General features: G+C 62.5%; 1 protein-coding gene across 4 annotated transcripts in view; it reads right to left on the reverse strand.

The window, feature by feature from the left end:
• Positions 1-749: 749 nt before the first annotated feature.
• The window catches only part of PCDH1 (protocadherin 1), a 28,747-nt gene continuing 6,502 nt past the window's right edge, over positions 750-22,994 (reverse strand). Inside the window, exons 1-5 of one of the 4 annotated variants that reach the window (XM_047778904.1) lie at positions 19,287-19,324; positions 17,242-18,104; positions 12,159-14,354; positions 6,725-6,944; positions 3,134-4,358 (exon numbers count right to left, since the gene is read on the reverse strand). In XM_047778904.1, the coding sequence (XP_047634860.1) occupies positions 3,964-4,358; positions 6,725-6,944; positions 12,159-14,354; positions 17,242-18,078 (3,648 nt within the window). In that variant the 5' untranslated portion in view covers positions 18,079-18,104; positions 19,287-19,324 and the 3' untranslated portion in view covers positions 3,134-3,963. Of the gene's footprint in view, positions 4,359-5,783; positions 5,823-6,724; positions 6,945-12,158; positions 14,355-17,241; positions 18,105-19,286; positions 19,325-22,994 lie in introns of those variants that run through there. The other 3 variants (XM_047778906.1, XM_047778903.1, XM_047778905.1) reach the window with 3 other exon arrangements.

The following is a 22,994-nucleotide window of genomic DNA, read 5'->3' on the forward strand; positions in this document are numbered from 1 at the left end:
ACCCTCGTTGCTGAAGGAGGGGAGCGGAACCGATACTTGCCTCCCGGAAGCGGGCAGCAGAGCGCAACCGTCCCCAGCGCTGCGCGGCCCCCCAGCCCCATCCCTAGCCTGCACCTCAGCTCCGGTGGGAACGGGGTTGCCAGAAGCGGATCGGCCCCAGCGGATGGGCTGCGGGACGCTCTGAGGGGTACGAAGTAGAGGTCGGTCCTCAGCCTATGACGTCTTGTCCCCTATCCTTTCGTGGCACCGATTGATGAATCCTAGCGTGGGTCTCGACCCCTCTTCTGCCGTCCGCTCCCCCAGGCCCTCTCCAAGGTCTCTACCCCAGGCTTAGCCCCCACTTTCCCCAGGACGCAGACCCCAGGGTTGGGAAGAAGCCAAGTGGGGTCCGGTTTTCACACTTTTATTGTAAAGCTCGGGAATAATTACACGGGCCTTTCATTGACAGCTCAGCAAACAAACCGGAAACGAACCGAACCGGAGGGGTAGGGGCGGTGCCTGCGCATGCTCGCGGCGGGGGCGGGGGTGGGCAGAGAAAGAGAAAGACAGAGAGACAGAAATCATTACAAATCAACGGGATTGTGCTCGCAGCGCCGGGGACCGGGTGCAGTGAGGGCGGGGCGGGGGCCCTTCCCAGGAGGAGCGAGGCGATGGGAAGTGGCACGAACCAAGAGAAACACGACCCCAGTGTGGGCACCCGAGGCGCCCCCAACCCCCCTCCCCGACGCCCACCCCCCCCAACACACGAGAGAGACACGGCCCCCCTCCCCACTCCGATAACCCGAGGAGACACAGTCTCCCCGTCCCCACGGGCAGACACGCGGCCCGGGAACCCCATGGGCGAGACACAGTCCCCCCTCCCAGAGAAGTCCCACGTGGAGACGCCCCCTAAGAGACTTTCTCTTGGCCAACACGAGCCAACCCAACAGCCGGAGACCGCCCCCACCCAGGGAAGAAATGGCTCCAGAGGCCGGGCCCTCAGGAGAGAGGCTCCCCGGGGCCCGAGGAGAAGAGACCACTCCGAGCTGCCCAGTCTCAGCCCAGATGCTGCAGGTCGGCCAGAGGCCGCAGGAGAGGCGCGGGGAGGGCCCGAAACAGCTCCTCCCAGAGGGGCTTCCTTCCGAGCCGCGCCCTGCCCTGGGAAGGGAGCGGGCCCAAGACCCGCAGGCCTCAGGGCCTCCCAGCAGCTGGGGAGGAGAACAGGCTCGCAGAGAGCCTGGCTAGAAGGGGGCCGCGCTCCCACGGTCCCCAGCGGGAGGACACGACCCCCAGAGATTCCCAAGGGGAGAGAGAGGGCCCAGGGAGCCCCCAGAGCGAGGGAGGTCCGAGCCCCCTCCGGCTGTGTGAGACAGGCTTCAGGGACCCTAGGAGAGAAGTCAGTCCCCGTAGACCCTCCCCCTACCAAGAGACACGCTCCGAAGTAGGAGTTGGGGACCGACTAGGTCCCCTCTAGGAAGACTCTGACTGGGTCAGGCTGGGTTTGAGCGGGGTCTCCTCTGGCCAAATGTCGCCCATTTGTACATAAAACTGTACGCGACACAAGGCATCGGGGAAGGGCTTCACAAACCTAGGACCAACGGGGATGGTCCCCAGTACTGTCACCCATCCCCTGCCCACCTTTGGTTTCACCTCTCGAGTGCCCAGGTGGTGACAGACTCGGCACCCTGACCCCAACCAGGGGGCTAGGGCTCTGCCTTTGCCTGCGGGCAGGGCTCCTCCTCTGTGCTTCTCAACCCTCCCGGCCACCTGGCCACCCCCTTCCTTCTGGCTTCTCCATTGTGCAAAATGCTCCTCTGTCCTGACTCCCCTGCCACCCCTGCCACCCCGTGCTCACGGGGCTCCAAGACCAGGGCGGGGCGCCCAGGCCAACAGGGCCTTCGGGGGAGAACACTGACCCCAGGAAGGCCGCCTGTGCAGACGAACCTCCCCGCCAAGCACCTGGGCCTCTCCCATCTTTTTGCCAGCATCCTGACCTCTAGGACCCAGGACAGCCCTTGAGTCCACTGACTCACTAGCTGGGCACCGCCTGTGACAAACTCCGCCACTATTGCACCTGCCCCGTTTGTGCAGGGGGAAGGGGCTGTCTCTTTAACAAGCCCCAGCCCACTTCCTGGGCCTCCCCCAGGGAAAGGAGCCTTTGGCCAATCCCTAGACCTGGTTGCTGCCACCCCAGCCTGCTCTAGCCCCTGCCCTCCAGAGAAGGGCGGTGTGCGCTGGGGCACCAGCCGAACAAAGCTCTCCTTCCCGGCACTGTTACCCAAAGCCAAGTCAGGGCCAAGGAGCGGTGACTAAGGGGCTTCCTCAGCACCCTGGCTTCCGGGGGGGGGGTGTCTCTGGGGTTACGGGTGTCGAGACCCCAGCAGCACAGCTCCAAAGGCACCAGACGACCCAGCAGCCTGTACCCACCCCTCCTGCCCTTGGGCCGCCCCCCAAGCTTAGACGAAGTCGAGCAAGGGCCATACCCTGAGTCTCCAGCCTCCCAGCCTGGGCCCTTGGGGAGCTGGAGAGGTATGGGCCAAGGCAGTGGGGGTTTCTGGAAGGAAAGGGGACTGAGGCTTTGAGATGGCCACAGTGGGAGATGGGGGCTCAGCAGGGTGCCCCTCACACCCTGGCCCCCTGAGGTGAAGGAAAGAATCCCACCTCGTCATGGCTGACTGGGCTTCTCTGCTCCCCCAGTCTCCCCACCCCCTCCCCCAGGGACCCCTGACCCTGGCAAAGGGAAGCCCAACTGGAAGAAGGGGGCCCGGAGCCCAGGGTGCCCTGAGGCAGCCCTTCCCACCCCCTGAGATCAAGGCAATGGTGGTTTTACAGGCTGACGGGTCAGTCATGGCAGGGGCTGGGGGGTGGGGGGCAGGGAGGGGGCGGGGGGCAGCAACCCGCCACCGCCTGAGCAGACCTTCCTGCTCCCAACTCACCCAACCAGGCCGGAGGCACAGTCATCCCAGCCCTGTCCAGCTGCCCCCACAGCCTCAGGGCCCCTCTGTGATGCTCATCTGGAGCGGGGATTCCCCCCCCCCAGGGCACAGCGCAACAGTTCCAAAAAAATAGAGATTTGATTTCTTAAAAAAAATTAAATAAAAGCCCAGCTCTGCTGATAGGCGAATGTTCCCCCATCCCCACCCCCACCCACCCTTTGTCTCCCTGGCCTGCACCCCCTCCCGCCGCGGCCCCAGGGGTATTTACAACATTGAACGATAGAGGCCTGGGGTGGGGGCACTGCGGCAGGGAGGAGGGGGCACAGGGCAGGTCCCCCCCAGAGGGGTCCCCCAAGACAACACAACATCAACAAGAAAAGTTGCAAATCAGGCAGAAATGGGGACATCATTCCAAGGTCCTTATGTACAGACACTGCATGAGCCGCAGGGAGGGGGCCCCAGGGGACCAGGCGCCTGCGGGCGCGTGGCAGGCGGGTGGGCGGCCCAGGAGCAGTGCAGGAAGACAAGGCCTCCGCCCACTCCCACCCCCATCCCCACCCCACCTTTGGTAACAACAGCCCTTCAGGGAGCCCCTGGCGGTCAAGAGTTTCCTCTGGGAGTTCCCAGGGGGGCTCCCCAGTTCAGCCCTGCTGCAGGGCTGGAATGGGGGCGTCCGAGCCCCGCCCTGGTCGGCCACGCGGGAGACAACGAGTTAAAAGTGGGCTGCCCACCCCTGACTCCACCATCTGCCCAAAGTGAGGGGGTGCTCCCCGGAAGTCGAGAGGAGGGAGCCTGGTCAGGGTAGCGGAGCCCTGTCGGGCGTCAGCTGGGGGGAGCCCCATAAGGGGAAGAGGGGGCTCCCTAGGGTCTGGGGGATGAAGTGAGGGGAGGGGACCTGGACCCTGCCTGGGGGAAGGGCCAGCGTGCTCGTGAGGCCAGCACCCCCCCGCCGCCCCCGGAGCCCTGGCCCAGGAAGTCCACGCTGGAGGGGTCAGGAGTGGAGCTGGCCGGCGGCTGGGGAGGGGTGGCCGGCCGGCCAGAGGGGGGCTCACAGGTAGATCTCGCGCTTGGCCGTCTGGGCGGATGCCGGTGTGGCTGCGGGTGGGAAGTCCGAGGTCTGGGTCAGGGGGATCTCCTCCAAGGTGGCCGAGTCCTTGCAGGAGTCATGGCTACTGTGGGAGAAGGCACTGTAGGAGGGCAGGAGGCGCACGGGGGCCGTTTTGGTGTTCCGGTCTTCCGGGGGGCTGGGGCTGCCGGCGCCCGCAGGCTCCTGCCCTCCCCGGTCCTGGTAAGGCACGAAGGTGGAGAGTTTGAGGGCGCTGCTCTTGGTCCGGCGGCTGGGAGACGACTGGCCGGGCATCCAGCAGGTGTCGGAGTGGCCAAACTCGCTGCATTCCCGGGTACATGTGCCCGTCATGGCGACGTCGGGCAGAGGGCGCAGGTCTGCGGGGGCCGCGGGAGGGCGCTCGTCAGGCTCTGCTCCGTGGACGCCCACCGGCCCCTCCATGCGGCCTCCGAAGGGGGGGCACGGCCCTGCCTTCCCCCCCAACACCCCGCCCCAGCACAGGCACAGGCACAGGCACACACACCCTCCCGCCATCCCCCGCTGTGCTCTTTCACACACGCGTAAACACGCACACTCCACACGCACACAGTCTATCCTTAGACACGTTCCCTCCATCATCAGCCACCCTCCAGCTCTCCCCTCATGCACCCACCGTATCTGCCCTCAGACAGGTACACGAGCACACACCTCGTCCGTGCGCTTGACCGTCTACCTCCAGACAGGCCGAGACGTGCACGCCTACCCTCAGCGGCGAGTACACCCCCGTCCTCGTCAAAGACACGGTCTCTCTCTTTTTTTTTTTTTTTGGTCTTTTTGCCATTTCTTGGGCTGCTCCCATGGCATATGGAGGTTCCCAGGCGAGGGGTCTAATCAGAGCTGTAGCTGCCAGCCTACGCCAGAGCCACAGCAATGCAGGATCCGAGCCGCGTCTACAACCTACACCACAGCTCACGGCAACGCCGGATCGTTAACCCACTGAACAAGGGCAGGGATCGAACCTGCAACCTCCTGGTTCTTAGTCGGATTCGTTAACCACTGCGCCACGACGGGAACTCCATGGTCTCTCTCTTAATCACACACACACACACACACACACACACACACAAAATCTACCTTCAGACAGGTGTGAACACACAAATTCATACCAGGCATCTCTAGCCTCAGACGAGGCGGGCACATACTGCTCTCCTGATCTCCCTCAAGCCTCCCCAGGCCCCCAGCTGTCCCAGGACCCCAGCCCCCCAACCCCAGCCCAGCGAGGCCCTGCTACAAAGCCAGAAAGCACACACTCGCGTACCCACAAGCACGCTCATGCAGCCCCTCCCCCCCTCACGCTCGCCCCTAAACCAACCACCACCCCTGGCCTTGCCCCAGCTCGCTGCCCAGAACGCCCACGGGAACAGGAGCTGGCCGCCTGGCATCAGCAGTAGCCGGTGTGGTTGCTGGGCAGCAGGGGTCTCCATGGGAACGGCTGGGCCAGGAGCACTTCCTGTCACAGTTGCCCCTGTCCCGCCCTCACTTGGGGACAGTACCAGGCGGTGACCCCCCCCCAGGGACATGACTGAGCGGCACCACCTCGGGCAGGGACTCCCCTGGCACCATCCATCCTGGCTTGGCCTCCTGCCAGCGCAAGGTGAGGACGGGCAGCTCTGTCGTTAACCCTCACAGCGCCCCGGCTCTTCAGCTCAGGGCACAGTGGGGGACCCAACGTGGCACGGAGCAGATCACGGGCACGGGGTGGCCGGGGCTGGGTGCTGGGCTGAGTCCCACAGACCCCAGACCCCAGAGCAGCTCCCACATACCTGGCAGTCCGCCTCAGGGCCTGCTCCGGCCAGCTGGCTCTGCGCGGGCATAAAAAGGACGAGATGGACGTGAGATCGCGCGGGGAGGGGCGGGGTGGGGCTGAGGGCGCCCCGAGACCTGGGCCTGGGCGGTCCGTTGGGCATGGGCCCTCTACCCGAGGTGGGCTCAGGACGTTCCATCTTTGGGGGAGTTGGGGGCGTGTGGACTGAGGGAGGGGGTGAGACCTGGGACAGCTCCAAGCTGGAGAGTCTCTCTCTCTCCCAAGGGGGAGCTTATTCAGCTCCCGGGCACGGGTCGCCGTGGATGCCTTCACACACGCACACGCACACGCACACATGCACACACACGCACATTCCGATAACACGCCCCACCGTCCATTCCCACCCCACCTCTGCTCCGGCCGAGACCCGCTTCTGCCATCACCCTCCCAGCCCCCCCCCGCCCCCCCAAGCTTTCCCCCCCGCAGGCCGCCCGCTCCCTCTCCCCAGCCAGACCTCCCTCCTCCTCCCTTTCCTCACGGCCCTCTGACCCCCGTTACCTCGAGGTCCCCTCACCACTACCGGAGCCCTCTGGCCCCCACTCTCAAGGTCCCTGTTCCCAGGGAGCAGCCTGAAGTTGGGCTGAATGCAAAGCCTTGGCGATCAGAGAGGCCTGGGTTCAAATCCCTCCCAGCTCTGTCCCTCCTGTGTATGACTCTGGGTGAGCGATTCAACCTCCCTGAGCCCCAGTCGCCTCCACTGTAAAGGGGGCGCAGCCAAGTTCTCAGAGCAGAGCCTGGTCGTGAAGGTTAAGTGAGCACATGCTCGGAAGCCCTCAGCACGGCGATGCCCGCCGAACGCACAAGAGCTGGATAGGCCGAGGCCGTTTCTGAGGTCTCGTCCCCATGCGCAGGCTCCTCCTCGTTCCCGGGGTGCCCTCCTCGTTCCCGGGGTGCCCTCACCGTTCTCGGGGTGCTCCATCTCTCCTATGCTGCCGTCGGGGGTGGTGCGCTCGTAGTGATCCTCGGGCAGAGCCAGGGGCCCGAGTCGGGGCCCCGAGGATGACTTGCTGGACGGCGTCTCAGACTCCTCCAGGCCGCTATCGTAGTAACTGTGCTGGGACGGGTCCTGGAGCTCCTGGGCCTGGCTGGTGGCGGAGAAGGTGACGCGACGGTGAGGTAACTGCAGAGAGAGGGAGTGTCACTGCTGGCCAGCCAGCCTGCCCTCCAGTGCCCACCACCACGCAGGCTGCAGTCCCAGCCAGGCCACCCCCAGAGCTTCCAGCCCTCCAGGCCTGAGCAGCAACCAGGAAGAGGCCCAGCCCCCCAGCTCAGCAGAGCCCCCCAGAAAGCGCCGACCTTAAGAGAGGACCGCCCCCTAATACCAAGACAGCTCCCAGTACAGCCAGGGCCACACACCCCATGGCGCAGCGCAGCGCAGGCCCGTGTTGCGGTGGCTTAACCCAGTGCAACTGCTTGTTAGAGCACAGCTTCCCAGCACTGGCACAGCCTCTCTTTAATTCCCGACAGCCACCCCAACTCCCCTAAGTCCAGCATAGCCCCTACACACCAACAAGCCTCCGGTTTCTAGAACAGCTCCCTAAAAGCAGAACAGACTCCTGATGCCGAAACAGCTCACCAATACCAGGATGCTTCCCTAATGTCCAGACTCCAGCTCCTCGGCGGACTCACTGCTCTGCGACCTCCCACTGCCTCCGTCCCAGTGACACGCTGACCTCTTCCTGATCCTGTGCCTCAGCCCTGGGCTCTACCGCTGTAGGAGCCTCAGGACACCAGGCCGGTCCCCACCCCCTCGGCCCCTCTGTCCCCACCAGGTGCCCCTCCAGAGAGGCCTGGGAAAGGGGAAGCCTGGGAGCGGAGGAAGAAAGGGAGCCTGAGAACAACCCCGGGCACCTTGGCGGAAGGGGAAGCAGAACGAGAGACCCCCCCCCAGCCCTCCAGACCCGGAAATCGTATTAGCTGGAGAGGGCAGGGCCCAGGAGGACCTGGGCATGGGGGAGGCGCTGGCATCCATCAGGATTCCGGAAGGCTGCTTTCAGATGGAGCCTCCTTCTAGGGAACAGGAAGGAGCTCGTGGGCGGGGGTTGCCGGCTTGCAGGAGCAGGGACGTGGCAGTTTAGAGGGGGTGGGGGCTGAGGTAGGGGAGCAGGACAGGGACAGCCTGCTCCCAGCAAGCAGCCCTTTCTGCTTGCCCTGGGTTAACCATCATCCCAAGAGCCTGGCAACCTCGGCTTGGCACTTGGCACAACCAGCAATCGCCTGAACACACACCTGGGACCGCCCCTGGTTCTCCTGCCAACCAGAAATGCGGCGCTGTGGCGGGTGCAGACCCAGGGTCCCTGGAGGGCAGGGGTGGGGGTGGCCAGGCCCAGGCTCCCTCTAATCCTCTGAGACTTCGTGGTGCTTTGTCTTTCATCTAAAACTGTGGGTCGGTTATCGAGTGGCCAGGGGAGGGTGACCGTGACAAGGCAGCTGGGGTGGGAGAGGCTGTCAGGACAGGGAACTCCAGAGCAGCCTCCCTGCCTGGGCTCCCACCCCACCTGCGGGAACAGGCAACCCTTCCTGGGATCCATGTTGTGACCCAAAACACCCGTGTCTCGTGATGATGGAGCCCCAAAGCCGACCTGACATTTGAAGGCCGGGAGGGTGGCAGAGAGCACGTCCACGGGCCAGCGAGCCAGCGAGCCAGCAAACCGGCTCCAGGAGGGTCTGGGAGGCGTTAGGGCTGTCTGGCCGTGGAGTGACTTGCTTTCCAGTTTTTCTTTCCTTTTGGCCGTACCCGTGGCCTGTGGAAGATCCCAGGCCAGGGATCGAACCTGTGCCACAGCAGTGACCCGAGCCACTGAAGTGACAATGCCGGATCCTTAACCCGCCGTGCCACGAGAAAACTCCTCCGGTTTTCTTTTAAGACAATAGCCGGCAGCCCCCTCTCCGGCAGAACCTGTTCCTGGTAACCCGAGTCTCCGGCCCTGCCTGCCCAGCATGACCCTCGGTCCTTTTCCTGATTCTTTTCCGTCAGATGGAGGGTTGGGCCACACCCAACACTAAATGTTCCCTAGAATTCTATGACTATCCAATCTTTAAAAGCCTAGATCCAAAATCTCCCTCAAACCCCCGGCCAGAGGTTCTAGACACTTGCTGGGTGTTCCCAGTCGCTTGTGCTGAAGGGAACCCTGGACTCAGCATGTCTGAACGCACATTCTTTGTCTCCAGTCAGCCTCCGCCTGGGCAGTGATCTCATGTTCCCATCACCCAGACGCGGAAGGACCATCTATCTGCGAGTCCTGGTAGCTCTCCTCTCACTCCCCACGCCCAACCCTGCACCCAGTCATCCCTTGAGTCCTGTGGGTCTTTTCTCCAGCTCAGCCCGATCCATCCATCCATCCATCCATCGGCCCCCCTGCCACCATCGTAGCCCAGGAGGCAGAGGTTCAGGGCTGTCCCTTCACCTCTAAGTCCACCATCCACTCCAGTGAACTTTCTAAAACTCAGTTCATCCGAAATTCATGGGCTTTCAGGGGCTCCCATTTCCTCGTAAGGAACTTGTAGCAAGGCACCTATGTCCTCACCCTCCAGTCTTTTAGTCCCTGTCGCAGCTCCCCCTACACCCTCCACTCCGGCCAGAACACTCCCCTTCCCGCCCCCTCCCTGCCTCCGACGTGGTCCCACTCCCTCCTGCCTTAGGATGGCTCAGCCTCCTCCCATCAACGCCTGCTCCTCATTTCCTGAAGAGCTGGCTCACTGCATCCCCCAGGAGCTCCCCCTACCCCACGCAGGTTGTCTTCTGTGCACCTCAGACAACAGGAGGGGAAACCATGTCGTCCAATAAATCCGGAAAACCCAGAGTGATCCAAGGTTTAACAGGTCCCCCTTTGTGGCAGGCTTTGCAGAGCCTTTAGTAGGCTAGTGTGATGGGGCACCTCCTACCAAGACTAAGTCACGAATGGCTAAGCAACGAGACCCCGCTGTAGAGCCCTGGGAACTCAACTAGTCAGTCACTTATGATGGAGCAGGATGATGCGAGAAAAAGAATGCACATGTGTATGTGTGACTGGGTCACCTTGCTGTACAGGAGAAAATTGACAGAACCCTATAACGGAAAAAATAAAAATCATAAAAACAACACCAAAAACACCTAAGTCGTGGAACCCCTTTTATAGCCTAGTGGACAACAGGAGACCCTGTCCACCGGATTCCTGCTGATTTGCGCTGGAACTTGACTCCCTTGCAACCCAGTTTTCACGTCTGTAAATTAAGCATTACAGTGGCCTGCATCACAGAGAGTTATGGGCATTGAATGAGCTAATTCACACAATAGTGCTTAGCATGGTAAGCTGCACCTGGTAAGATGCGAAAAAAAAAAAATTGGAAGTGAGCAGGGGCAGAAGATGTGGTAGAACAAGTTGGGAAAAGCTTTCCTATATGGCACGTCTCACTGGACCCCAAGATTCTCAACCGCCTCATCTTGTCCCTTGCATGTCTTGCAGAAACACCACCACATTGCCCTCAGGGTCTAGTACCGTGCAGAGCTCACAGCAGCGAGTCAGCCTGTGTACCGTGTTGTGGTTTGGTTCAAACGTTCAGTGTGATTCCATGGACGGGACTCCATGGACTGGAGCTGAGGGACAGTCCCTCAGACCTTGGGATAGAAAGAGTGGTGAAGGAGCTAAAGGAAGACGGAAGCGGTGGCAGCAGGAAAGGAACAAAAGAGAAAGACGGGTTGGTCAGGGACTGCCGGAGGTCACCCTAGAGCTGCCTATTTGTCCCCAAGAAACCAGATGACGCCAAGTTTCACCTGCCCACGCCCCACCCCTCCAAAGCCCCCAGGAGCGTTAACTTGGAGGGTCCCGCAGGGCGCCGGGGAGTTTGTGGACACAATCAGAGCAGCGAGCTGGCGCCTGGGACCTCCTGGGAGCGTCTCTAGCCTCTTCAGTCACCATGGAGACGGGTTGCCTCTGGCCTCAGGCTCCCCCAGGACCTGAACCCCTCGCCCAGACTTTAGTCTTCTCCTCAGGCACAGCCAGAGACAGGGCAGACCCAGGAGAGCAAGAAGTGAGAGATGGAGAGAGAGAGAGGGGAGGGAGGGAGAGCCAGCAGCTCAGGGCGGCCAGAGCAAGGAGCTGAAGGAAGGCAGGGATGGGACGCCTCAGCCCCAGGGGGCAGGGAGCAGCCTGAGCGTGGGGACACGGAGCGGGTCAGTCCCTAGCACGGAGGAGTCCTTCCCTTCTCCCCGGGCCCTCCCTCCCGACAGCCCGGGGGGTGACGTGGGGGGAGATGGGGGGCAGGGCAGGCTAGGGGCTGGGTGTTGAGTGGTGTGGGGTGGAGGGGCTGGGAAAGGGGCTTGGGAGGATCTGGCCCCAGGGGAGGTGGGTGCCTGGGGTAATTAAGAGGGTCTCTGCCTCCACCTGAGGCCGCATGCCCCCCCCCCCCACCAGTGCTCTGGTCTGGGCTCTGATGGGAGAGGCTCGACGTGGGCAGAGGTCAGGTCTCGGCAGAGAAAGGGCACGAGTGCTCACCAGGCTGTCTGCCGGTGAAGGGGTCACAGACGCGAGCTGAGGGCACACACTGCTGGACAGCTCAGGAGGGCGCACGCCAGGTACGGCCATGGTCACGGCTATGGTCACGGGGGCAGGGGTCCATTAGAGAGGGCGGGGGGAGGGGGGGCGGCCCTGGGCCGTGGGGAGGGACAAAGAGCAGGGATGGTGACCCCGAGACGGGACCTCAGGACAAAGGGCTGTTTCCAGTCTCTCTCACTCCTTCTCTCAGTTCCAGGAAAATAAGAAACCAAAACTCCAAAAATAGAGAACTTTATTAGCTGTAAGTGTTGGGGACTGGGGAGGGGGCACCGGGGCCCACTCCCAGGGCTCTGGGGTGGGGAAAGGCAGACACAGTACACAGAGAAGGCACAAGGGGGGGAGGCCCCCTTCCCTGACAGCGTCCCCACCCGGCTGCCACCAGGACCCCGGGTCCCCGCGTTTCCCTCTAGAGAAGCACCCGTGGCTGGTCTCAGACAGAGACCCTGCTTTGCCTTCGTCTTCACTGCCCTCTTCCCCCCTCCGCTTCCTCCAAACACTCTGCTCACCTGCCCATCAGCCCCCACCGCCAGGACCCAGCTGCTGGGCCCGGGTCCCAGGATGTGCCAAGTCACAGGCCTCTCCCAGAGGGGAGGGCAGGGAGGGGACACACAGCACACCCCTGCCCGGCCGGGGCAGCAGGGTCATTGCCGGTCCCAGCGCCTCCCACCACTGACCTGGGCCGGCGGGCGCGCGACAGGCCTGAGACCCCAGCCCCGTCACTCCCACACCTCCGTCCAGATGGCCCCGTGGTAGGGGTGGGGTGGGGGCCGGGGGGCGCTGAGCCGCAGGGGCTGGCCTACCTGCTTGCTGGGGTATTTGGGGGGGTTGGTGCGGTAGCTGTAGTCGGAGTACTGCTCAGAGCCCGTGGACGTGGTGTCCCCGGTGCCCACGAACGTGTTCGCCGGCGGCAGGTCCTGCACCACCTGGTGCTTCTTGGAGGCGGAGGGCGACTGGGGCTGGAGCTGGATGGAGGGCAGCGGGGAGTTGGAGCGGTAGTGGCGGCCCAGGTCCGGGCTGCCTGGCGGGTAGTTGAGGGGCAGGTGGATGCGGGGGCTGTCCCCGGGCGCGTCGCTCATCAGGTTGAACTTGAGGGACTTCTGCAGGCCGGCCTCGTCCTCGTCCTCCACGGGCTTCGCGGGCTTGGGAGACTTGCTCTTCTTGCCCTTGCTTTTGCCGCCCTTGGAAACCTTGCTGCTGGGCTTGGGCGCGTACAGGTCCTTGGTCTCCTTCTTGCCGGCCTGGTAGCCACTCTTGGCCTCCCGCTGCCGGCAGTAGCGCACGAGCACGGCCAAGGCGATGAGCAGGGCCACGGCCACCACGCCGGCCACCACGCCGAAGAGGATGTTGCCGCGCTGCTTGGAGCGCTCGTATTCTGGGTCCCCGGCAATGTCGATGTCCAGCGGGGTGTCCAGGCTGTGGCCCAGCAGGGTCTCCAGCAGCGTGCGGTTGGCCAGGGTCTCGTTGACGTAGAGGTGGACCAGGGCTGTGCCGTAGCGCGGCGGCTTGCCTCGGTCACTGACCTTCACCACTAAGCGGTGCAGCCCGTGGTGGCGCCGCTCAATCTCCTTCTCCAGGGTGATGGCCCCGGAATGTGACCCGATCTGGAAGAGGCCGTACGGGTTGCCGCCGGCGATGCTGTAGGTCAGCTCAGCGTTGACACCGGAGTCAATGTCCTCCGCCGTCACCTGGCTGACCGTCTCCCCCAGCCGGGTCTGGGGGGTCAGCAGCCGGTGGGAGGTGTTGGAAGGGGCGGTGATGAAGGGCGCGTTGTCGTTCTCATCCAGCACGTTGATGGTGACGCCGACGTACGCGGAGCGCGGGGGGACGCCGCCGTCCACCGCCTTCAGCTGGAAGGTGTAGGTGCTTTGCTGCTCCCGGTCAAAGCTCAGACTGGACAGGATGGTGCCCGTGCCATTCTGGATGACGAAGTCGCCGTTGTCCTGCTCCACCGTGAGCTGCACCCGGGCGTTCTCCCCCTTGTCCCCGTCAATGACGGTCACCATGCCCACCGGACTCAGCGCCGGCATGTTCTCCATCACCGAGAAGTTGTAGCCACTCAGCATAAACTTGGGGTCATTGTCGTTGCAGTCCAGCACGTTGACGAGCACGGTGGCTGTGCCCTGGAGGCTGGGGCTGCCGCGGTCGGCCGCCACCACCTTCAACTCGTAGCTGTCGCGCTGCTCCCGATCGAGCGACGTCCTCACCCGGATCTCGCCGGTCTCGGGGGAGATGGTGAAGAGGCCCTTGGCGGCCGGCTCGGGCTCCAGAGAGTAAACCAGCTCGGCGTTGGAGCCCGAGTCCGCGTCGCTGGCGGTGACCTCGGCCACCACTTCCCCCGGCTTGTTGTTTTCCGGGAAGGCGACCTCGGTGACGCTCTGGGTGAAGACAGGGGCGTTGTCATTGACGTCCACCACCTGCACCTTGAGGGAGTTGGTGCTCGAGAGGGGGGGGTTGCCCGAGTCCACGGCCACAATCTCGATGGTGTAGTCCTGGACCTTCTCGTAGTCGAGCGGGGTGGTCGTCTGCAGGAAGTACTTCTTCTTGCTGTCGCTTCCCGTCTCGCTGGCCTGGCGGAGCTGGAAGGGCACGTCGCCCGCCACCACGCAGGTGACAGCGGCATTCTCTCCCTCATCTCGGTCCGACACCTGCACCAGGGCCACGGCTGTCTCCTCCGCCACATCCTCGGAGATGTTGGCCATCCCGTCCTGGTGGGTCACCAGCCCGATGCCGCGGATCTCGATGCTGGGGGCGTTGTCGTTCATGTCTTTCACGGTCACCACCACCTGCGCCCGGGCGCTCTTGGGGTTGGTGCCGCGGTCCTTGGCGAGCACCGAGAAGCGCAGGGTGCTCAGGTCCTCGCGGTCCACCGGGCCCTGTACCGTGATGAGGCCCGTGTTCCTGTCCAGTCGCAGCAGGCGCCTCACCACTTCGGGCGCCTGATGGAACGTGTAGTCAATCTCCGCGTTGGCCCCTTGGTCTGAGTCATTGGCCTTCACCTACAGAGCAGGGGAAACCAGGAAGACAGGCCCGGGTGAGTTTGGGGATGGCCAGGTAAGGGACAGAGGTGAGGCGTTTGCAACACGCACGGCAGGCGCGACCCATCTAACGCGGCGACCTTTCGGAAAGTAGCCACGCGGATGCTGCCTGGTCCCCCGTTCGGACCCTGTGGCCGAGCATCCCGAGCTCGTGCCCGGAAGAACACAGACGCAGCCCACAGACCCTCAGCGGCGCTCCAAGCAGCAGCTGCCAGAGACGGGACAGGGCAGTTAAACTCCCTCCCATTCCTACACTAGTCCACCCGAGTGGGGGGGGGGGCGAGGCTCCAACTAGCAGCCAGGGCCGCAATTCCACTCAGTTTAACTGTTCCGCTGTTCCGACGAGCAGAGGCGGTGTGTCTGCGTGGCAGGTGTGCAAGACGTGCGATTCTGTAAGAAGGTACGTGTGTGTGCACGTGTGTGTTTGCACATGCGTGGAGACCCACATGCCCACCTGGAGCACCGGCGAGGCGAATTTCTGTTTTAGAAGCAGCCAGGTGGGGATGCGGGTCAGGGAGAGGCCGCCAGGCCAGGCCACTACTGTCAAACTGGGGAAACCTGTTCCTTCTCGCTTCCCCTCCCGGGGCTGGGGCTGGCGCTGGCGCGGCACCAGCCTGAGGAATCCGGCCGAGCCTGCGGCCGGGAGGGAGGGGTTGGTGCAGGCCACAGAGCCTGCTGGCAGCAGGCTGGGCTCCCGGCATCAAACAATGAACTATCTGTCCCTGTGCAGCGGGCACGCCCTCCCAGGCCGAGGCCGAGGCCGATGCCGACGCGCACCCGGCCCAAGTCTGTACAAACACGGGCGGGGCTGGGCAGTGGGAGCCAGGTGGGCATGGCCGTGAGGCAGCACCGGTCAGGGAGGAACAGGGGGTCGCCATGAGGTCACCGCCAGACAGCATGTGACGACAGTGCGGGTGGGGAGCGGGGGGAGGACGGGTTAGGTGCAACTTGGTAGAGTCTGTAGGGAGCAACGCCAAAGCGTCCTCGGGTCAAATCCCAGCTCCGCCACTTCCCAACGCCCTGACAACCTTGGGCCAATCATTGAACCTCCTCAAGCCTCAGCCTGCAGATGTGTGAAATGGGGACCCTAAAGGACCTTCTTTCAAAGGCCGTGGGGAGCGTCAGATGGGCCGATGCAAGTAAAAGTGCCCACCGCTGCCTGACATGTGGCAAGGGCTCCCTGAGGCACATCCAGCCTTCTGTCTGTCCACCCAGTGCAGACAGGCAGTGCTGACACACGGCCGCGCACGGCACCTGCTGGGCCCTCGAGCCATGGCTGGTCTCCTTTCCTGTCCACCTGGATTTTTTGGACAATGAAGACGGGGAGGGGGGCAGGGCTCCCTACGACCTGGTCTCGGATGCTCTCTCCTCGCCCCCAGCCCCGCGCCCCCTCTGTCATCGACCCTTGCGTGATAGGTCCCACAGTCTCCCTGTCTCTATAGTGGTCGCCCTGCTCCTTCTCTGCCTCTTTCACCATCTCACCTCTTTGTCTCTGACTCTTGGCTTCCGTCTCTCCCCTCCCACCTCACTTTGTCTCTGTCCGCCTCTTTCCCGCTGCTGGTTCTCTCCCGTCCTCTCTTTTCTGCTCTGTCCACCTGCAGCCCCGTCTCTGCCCCAGTCTCCTGCTTCATCCCATTTCCCAGCTCTTACACACACGGGCTCTGAAGCCAAACTGATGGACGTGGCCAACGTGGAATGTGAAACATCAGACGGGTGCTATCAGGCAAGTTGCCTACTCTGTGCGGACTCAGTTCCCCATCTGTAAAATGGGGTGATGCTGCCCTTATACGGTGGGGATCGAATGATATAACACACATAAGGGACTCAGAACAGGGTTGGCACCTAGGCTCTTATTATTCGCCATCCCCGACTGTCTGTCTCGCTTTTCTTTCTCAGTCTCTCTTCTTTAGGCTCTAGTCCACCAGCCTCTAAACAAAGGCCCAAACTCCTCCCAGGCCCTGCTTCAGTTTGAGGACACAGGACGGAGGGTTTCCCAGGATGGGAAATGGTGTGCAGGGCAGACAGAGCCCCCTCGGCTCCCTCACACCCCGGGCAGACAGCTTCAGTCCGTGGCCAAGGAGAAAGGAGCTGGGGCTGGCAGGAGGCCAAGGCCGAGATGACAGCGGGAGATACACCCACCTGTCTGCAGGGACGCTCTCTTTGCTCCCTCCCAGGCCCTGGCCCCACCAGGTGCCCAGCCCCTGGGGCAGTTCCCATGGCAAGGGGTGCTGAGAACTTCAGCACAGGCCACCAACCCCCCTCTGGGCCCAGCGCCCCACACCCATGGGCGCCCTATGCCTAGGGGAGGAGGCCAGGGTACAGACAGCTGTGTACCATTTTCTGGAACTCTGAGGACCCACCTGGCTAAGATGATCTCATCTGACTTTCAGAGGTGGGCGGAGGAAGGCTGTGTCTGCCGCCTCAGGAAAGCCACATTGGGCTCAGAGGCCCTGGGTCGGGAGGATGCGCTCGTCTCTGGAGAGATTCTACTTTTGGGCCTTTGTTCCAGCTCCCCTGGCTGGGGGGGGCGGGGGGCGGCTGTCATATGACTGGGGAGGGGGTTCATTTCGCAGAGCTTTCTCCAGCTTGTCTGCCTTAGGGGTGGGGGGATTACTGTGCATGTGCCACGTGTCCCTGTCCCCTAAGTAGCTTGAGAGAGGGAAGTAAAAGCACCTGTGAGGGACCCATGGCCCCGCGGAGGGTCTCGCTGGGCAGGGTCTGCGGAGAAGCGCTCGCCCCGCGGTCTCCTGGCCGTTTCTCCCCTAAGTGAAGGGCAGTCTCGTGAGGTGGGGCGGCTCCCGTGTCTGAAGGTGGATCACCCTGACAGTTAGATGGAGGGGACTCTCACCTGGACGACCGAGTGGCCTATGGGGCTGTTCTCAGACAGCTCGGCCTCGTAGGAGGGCCGCTCGAACTTGGGGGCGTTGTCATTGGTGTCGAGCACGGTGACGCGCAGCAGGGCGCTGCTGGCACGCGGCGGGTTGCCACCGTCCTGCACCTTGATGGTCAGGTCGTAGGAGTCCCAGCGCTCCCGGTCCAGGTTGCCCATCACGATGAGCTGTGGCTGCTTCCCCTCCTGGTCCTCTGCCACCTGCAGCCCAAACAGCTCCTGGGCCTCGGGCCCGGCCTGCAGCTCGTAGGATGCCACGCCGTTAGGGCCAGCATCCCGGTCCGAAGCCACCGGGATGGAGAAGAGGGAGCCGATGTTGGTGTTCTCGGGGATGGGCAGCGTGAGGACCGGCGAGGCGAAGTTGGGCGTGTTGTCGTTGATGTCCTGTACCTCTATCTGGCCCTCCAGCAGCCGGGGGCTGCCGTTCTGCACGAGGTCCGTGATCGACACCTCAAACTCCAGGATGCACGGCTCCCCGGGGAGCTGGTTCTGGCACTCGCGGAGCCCCTCGCGGTCGATAGAGGTCTCGGTGGTGAAGATGTCGCCCGTCTTGCCATCCACCCGCAGGTACGGGGCGCCTACCTCTAGTTTGTACAGGTGGCCCACATCTGGAAAGCCGTAGTCGGCCGCGAGGCTCCCGATGAGGGTGTTGGGCGGCTGCTCCTCCGGCACCTTGTACACCACCCGAGTGGCGTGGCCGGGGGATGGAGCCAGCAGGAGCAGCAGGGCCAGCAGCAAGGGGGCCAGCAACAGCCGGTGCCCCCCCGGGCCTGGGCTGTGCCTCGGGGGCCCCATCCGGGCAGGCTCCAGGGTCAGGAAGGCTGTAAGGGGGAAGAGTGAAACAGAGGGTCTGCTGGGGAGGAGAGCCCGGGGCTCTGGGGGCCCCCAGAGCCAGCCCCCAGCCCCCGCTCCCAGGGGCACCTTGCTCTCCCGAGAGAGAGCTCTGCCCCAGCACGGAACACCGATTCTAGAACCCAGAACCCAGAGCTGGGTGGAGCAGCAGTGTCTGCCCCAGCTGGAGGAGCCGGTAGGGCCCGGAACAGGCCTAGAGCCGTCCCGCCCATGGAACGCCCTGATTCCCGCCCCCCCCCCCCCCCCCCCCCCCCCCCCCCGCACTCTGCTTTGCCCAACATCTCCTTCCCCACAGCGGCCCGCCTTAGTCACCCATGCTAATTACCCTGATACTGAGACAGGCGGACACGGCAGGTGGAAAGTAAGGCCTGCACCCCCCGCCCCCACATTGGCAGGATCATCGCAGCCCCCACTGAGGGCCACTCACAGCAGCTGGAGGGAGGAGGAATGACGTTCCTCTCCCGTCTGAGATGCACCGTGGCTGCTCGCGTGAGGCAGGACCGCTCAAATCCCTCTCCTCCGACAGTCATCGCCCCTGGTGCCAAGGTCCCCATCCCCAGGATGGGCCAGCCTGAACTGGGCACCCGTCAAGGCTTGAAAACAGGTCGGGTTGAGGAGCAGGTGCAGGGCCTCCCTGACCTTCCAAGCACGCATGGCTCTGCACACACGCGCGGCTCCCCGGCCTCCTCCGCCCACCCTCTCCACTGGCAGGTTTGGGGAAGAGCAAGGCAGAGGTCAAGGCTGGGGTCAGGACTGTGGTCAGAGCTGCCTAGCCCTGGAATTGGCACTGCGAGCTGCCCTGGCCTGTCCGTAGCAAGTGGGAGCCCAGCAGGTCTAACTGGGACAGAGCCGCCAATGACACCAGCAGCCTTTCCCCACCCGCCGCCCGCACCCCTGCTCGGGCTCTCGGGGAACTGAGCCCCTGGCCCCCTCCCCACCTGCACTAGGCCAGGGGATCTCGCAGCTGCCTCTTCCTGCCTGTCCCCGCCAACATGCTCCAGCCCACCACAAGCGGTACCCCCATCCCCACACTAGCCCACCTCCTCCGCTCTGAGCACCACTTTGGCCAGGCCTGCTATTCAACCCCCAAGTCTCTGGCCCAGCACTTTTCACAAAGGCTCAGGCTCCATCTCATCTCCCCAGCTCCCTACCTGCTCCTGGAAGACGGCCCCACACCTGGAAATCGCACCCCAGACCCTGTCACGGGCCACACCCGCCCCACGAAGACAGGCTCTGGTGGCCCGGGAAGCCCTCCCACAGTGACCTCTCCTCCCTCTAACGCACAGCCTCGAATTGTGTGTCCCAGTCCCGAGGCGATGAATCACCAGGGCCTGGGACCCGCCCGCGTTGTTCAACGGCGGACTGCGCAGCCATTCCTGTGCTCTCTGCCTCTCCCAGCACCCTGACGGGGGGGGGGGGGACCGGGCTCCCGACACTCACCCCCAGCCCCACCCATGCATCCTCATGGAGCTGGGTACACTGCAGGTGCTTGTTTATCTTTCAGTGAACGTCGGGCCCTTCCGATGTCCCAGGCTCGCTCCTGGGCAGTGGGACACAGTGGCAGACAATACAGATGCAGTCTGCTGTTGAGGAGCTGACAGTGGTTCTAACTTGGCCCTGTCGTTAGGTTGTACCCATGTGACACATGTAAGGCGGCAGAGTGAAGAGTAGGGACGGGGACAGCAGCTCCCTCCAAGCACTCACAACGGCAGTCAGGTAGCTGCTGGGGACACAGTTCGGGAATTGTTGGTCTTTGCTATGAGACTGTGAGCAGAGATGGAGAGAAACTCTGCTTTGTTTACTCCTCTGTCCTCAGGGCCTTGCCCTGGACCCCCTGCCCACCCACTCCCGATGCTCAGCAATAGCTCCTGGATGACTGTGACGATTTTAGCTCCCAGGCGTGGCCTATCCTGGAACTCACTGCGTGGTCACTGCTTGTTCCTGTGCCCATTTTCGCTAGTTCACTGAGACCTCCCTGGGGTCCAGTGCAGTCCTGCTCTGTCTGGGTGCCTAGCAGACTCAGCCAGCGGTCACCGAATGCGGCTTCCTTACACATGCACAGCCCCTCCTGGGTCGGGTTGGGTCGCGGCTCCCACTGCCGGAGGAGCTCTTATCAGCTTCCTGTGCGTTTGTTCCCAGCTGCCATCTTCATCTCTTTAAAGGAAGGAGGGATTTATCTGCTGCTGTTTGGATCCATCCTCCAGCCGCTTGGCCTCCATCTGCACAGACCTGGCCCTGGGCTCATCTGACCATCACGCCTCAGCCCAAACACACGTGTCTCCTAACCCTAACCCTAACCCTCTGGGCACCCTACCCCCGCCCCCCCACCCCACCCCACAGCACAGCACACAGAGCATGGGGTCACGTGAGCACCAACTCCGAGCACAAGTCTTGCGGGGGTGGGGTTCCTTGGAAATGACCCTAAACCTGACAAAGAAAAGCAATAAAGCCTGGATGGCTGGCCTCCGTGCACTCTCTCCAGATTAAGGATTTGTAATCTTTTGGGGTCATATCCTCCTTAAGAATTTTATGAAAGTATGCTGCAAATTTTTCCAAGAAAAATGATCACTCACAAATTTTGGCTACAAATCCAGAGGTCCACGGTCTGGCGGCCGGAGGCTGTCTGTGATTTGTAGCTGCTCTAAGAGCTACCGATTCAGCGCCCACCGTCAGCGCCCACCGGGCTTCCCTTCCCATCTTGGGTCGCAACCAGGGGCCCCCTCAGGCCCCCCAGGCAGCACAAACCTAGCACGCCTGTGACACATTCCTCACCCCGCCCCTCACACACATTCTCTCACTCACCCCTGTCGCCCTCATGAGTCAGGAAAGGATTGTATCTAACTTCTGAGCTGGCGAGAAAACCAAAGAGGGATGGGGGGGGGGGTTTCCTGGGGAGGAAGGAGGAATTTGGGGGAAATAGGGATGGGGGAGGGTTGCCCAGAGGAAAAGCAAGAGTCGAAGAGGATTCAGGCTTTTTTATAAAGAGTATCATCTGGCCCCACCCTTAGGAACTGTGATTCTGGAAGAGGGACCAGGAGAAACGCACAGGCAGTCGGGCGGAGGCAGCAAGGGTCCAGAGCCTTCTGGGAACAACTCTGAGATACCTTAGGTCTTTGGAGTGAAGAAAGAAGGCCACATTCTCTTCTCATCACCGCTCCCATCGGCGCTGCCCTCGTGCTCATCCTCAGCCCTGCTCTTGCTCCCTGAGATTTTACTAAATCGACATCCACTTGCCACCGAATCCTTCCAAGCCTCTGAAACAGGGGCTACTTATATGTGATCGCACTGCTCCCCCTCGTGCAGAGGATAAAACTGAGGCCCCAAAAGAACAACTGCCTTAGGTCACAGAAGTAGTAGGCAGAAGAGCTGGGGTTTGAGAAATAAGCATCCCTCTCACGTGCATAGGGAGAAGGCTGGATGGGGGAAGGGAAATCAACAGAGGTCACTGAGGCTAGAAAGTGGTCACTATGTCCCCTGCCCCCAAACACACACACACACACACACACACACACACACACTCACTCACACTCCCTGTGGCTGCCAAACCTGCAGGGCAGGGCAAGGAGGGAAAGAGAAAGGGAGAGCCTAGGGTCCAAGGACAGAAGGACCCCAGCCCTCCCCAGCTTCAGGGTGAGAGCCAGAACAGCCAGGAGTGACAGAGAGGCGGCCCTCTGCACCCCCCCCCCCACACACACCCAGCTCCCACCAGCCCTGAACTTTGTCCTGGTGGAAGGTTATTGGGAGTCGTGAGTCCCCAGGCGGCAGCCTTTGAGGCCATTAGCGCCTTATCTGCCCTTCCCCAGGCACTGGCTGCCTTCCTGGCAGGGGGGTCCCCATCTCCACCTAGTGACATGCGCACCCGGGACCCTGGGAAGCAGGCGCCTCGGCAGGGCCGGGGATTCATTCTCTCAGCCTGGGAGCACAGTGAGGCGTGAGGCCAGAGTCCAGAGAAGGGCAAGGAAAACGCCGTCTGTGTCAACAACTGGGGAGGAAGGAGGGCCACGGTGAGGGTTCACCTGGAGCCTTCGCTGCCAGCCCGGCTCGGGGACCAGGGTCCACTTCCTGCTGAACGCCAAGGCCAGGGAGGGAACATACAGGGCACACGGCACTGTCCCAGGGGCCAGGTCAGCTCTGAGCCGCAAGCCTCACCTCTGTGCTCTTACACACCAGCCACCGTGGGCACAAAACACCAAGGCACAAAGCAAACATCTGGGAGAAGAGGGAAAGCGAGCTGGGCGGTGCGGGTGGAGCTGTTCAGAGGCTTCCCACAGCGAAGAAGCGCGCAGCCTGGCTCCTCTCCCTTCCCTTTCACAGTCCTCTATCAGCCTCTGCAGGGTTTCCAGGCACCTGCATTCTTGAGTCAGATTGTTGGGGTTCGAACCCTTCTTCCGCCACTTCCTAGCTGTGTGACCTTGGCCAAGTGACTTCGCCTCTCTGAACATAGTTTCATATTGTGAAATGGAAATAATCCTGCTTCTTCAGTTACTTGGGAGGATTAAATGAGATCTGATACATTGAGGTCTATTACATTATAAAGGACAGATATCTTTTCATCACTGAATACGGCGTTACATTTCCAGCATCAGACACACAGTAGGTGCTCATTAGTTCAAGAAATGAACAAACCAATCCCCTACCAGTTGGGCAGACCTATGGTGGCAAGGATGGTATCTTGCTACAGCATCCTCATCACCCACCATAGGCTCTGGAAGACAGTAGGTGCTCAATACATGGTTGAAAGACTCTCTCTCTCTGCAGCACCGCCTATGCTCACTCCTGGTAGGGGCAGCCCTCACCCCCCACGAGTCGGAAGGGCCTCCTTCCCATCTCCTCTCCCGGAGCCTTGACTCCCACTCAGC

The sequence above is a fragment of the Phacochoerus africanus genome, chromosome 4 (genome assembly GCF_016906955.1).
Source record: "Phacochoerus africanus isolate WHEZ1 chromosome 4, ROS_Pafr_v1, whole genome shotgun sequence".
NCBI classification, from domain to species: domain Eukaryota; kingdom Metazoa; phylum Chordata; class Mammalia; order Artiodactyla; family Suidae; genus Phacochoerus; species Phacochoerus africanus.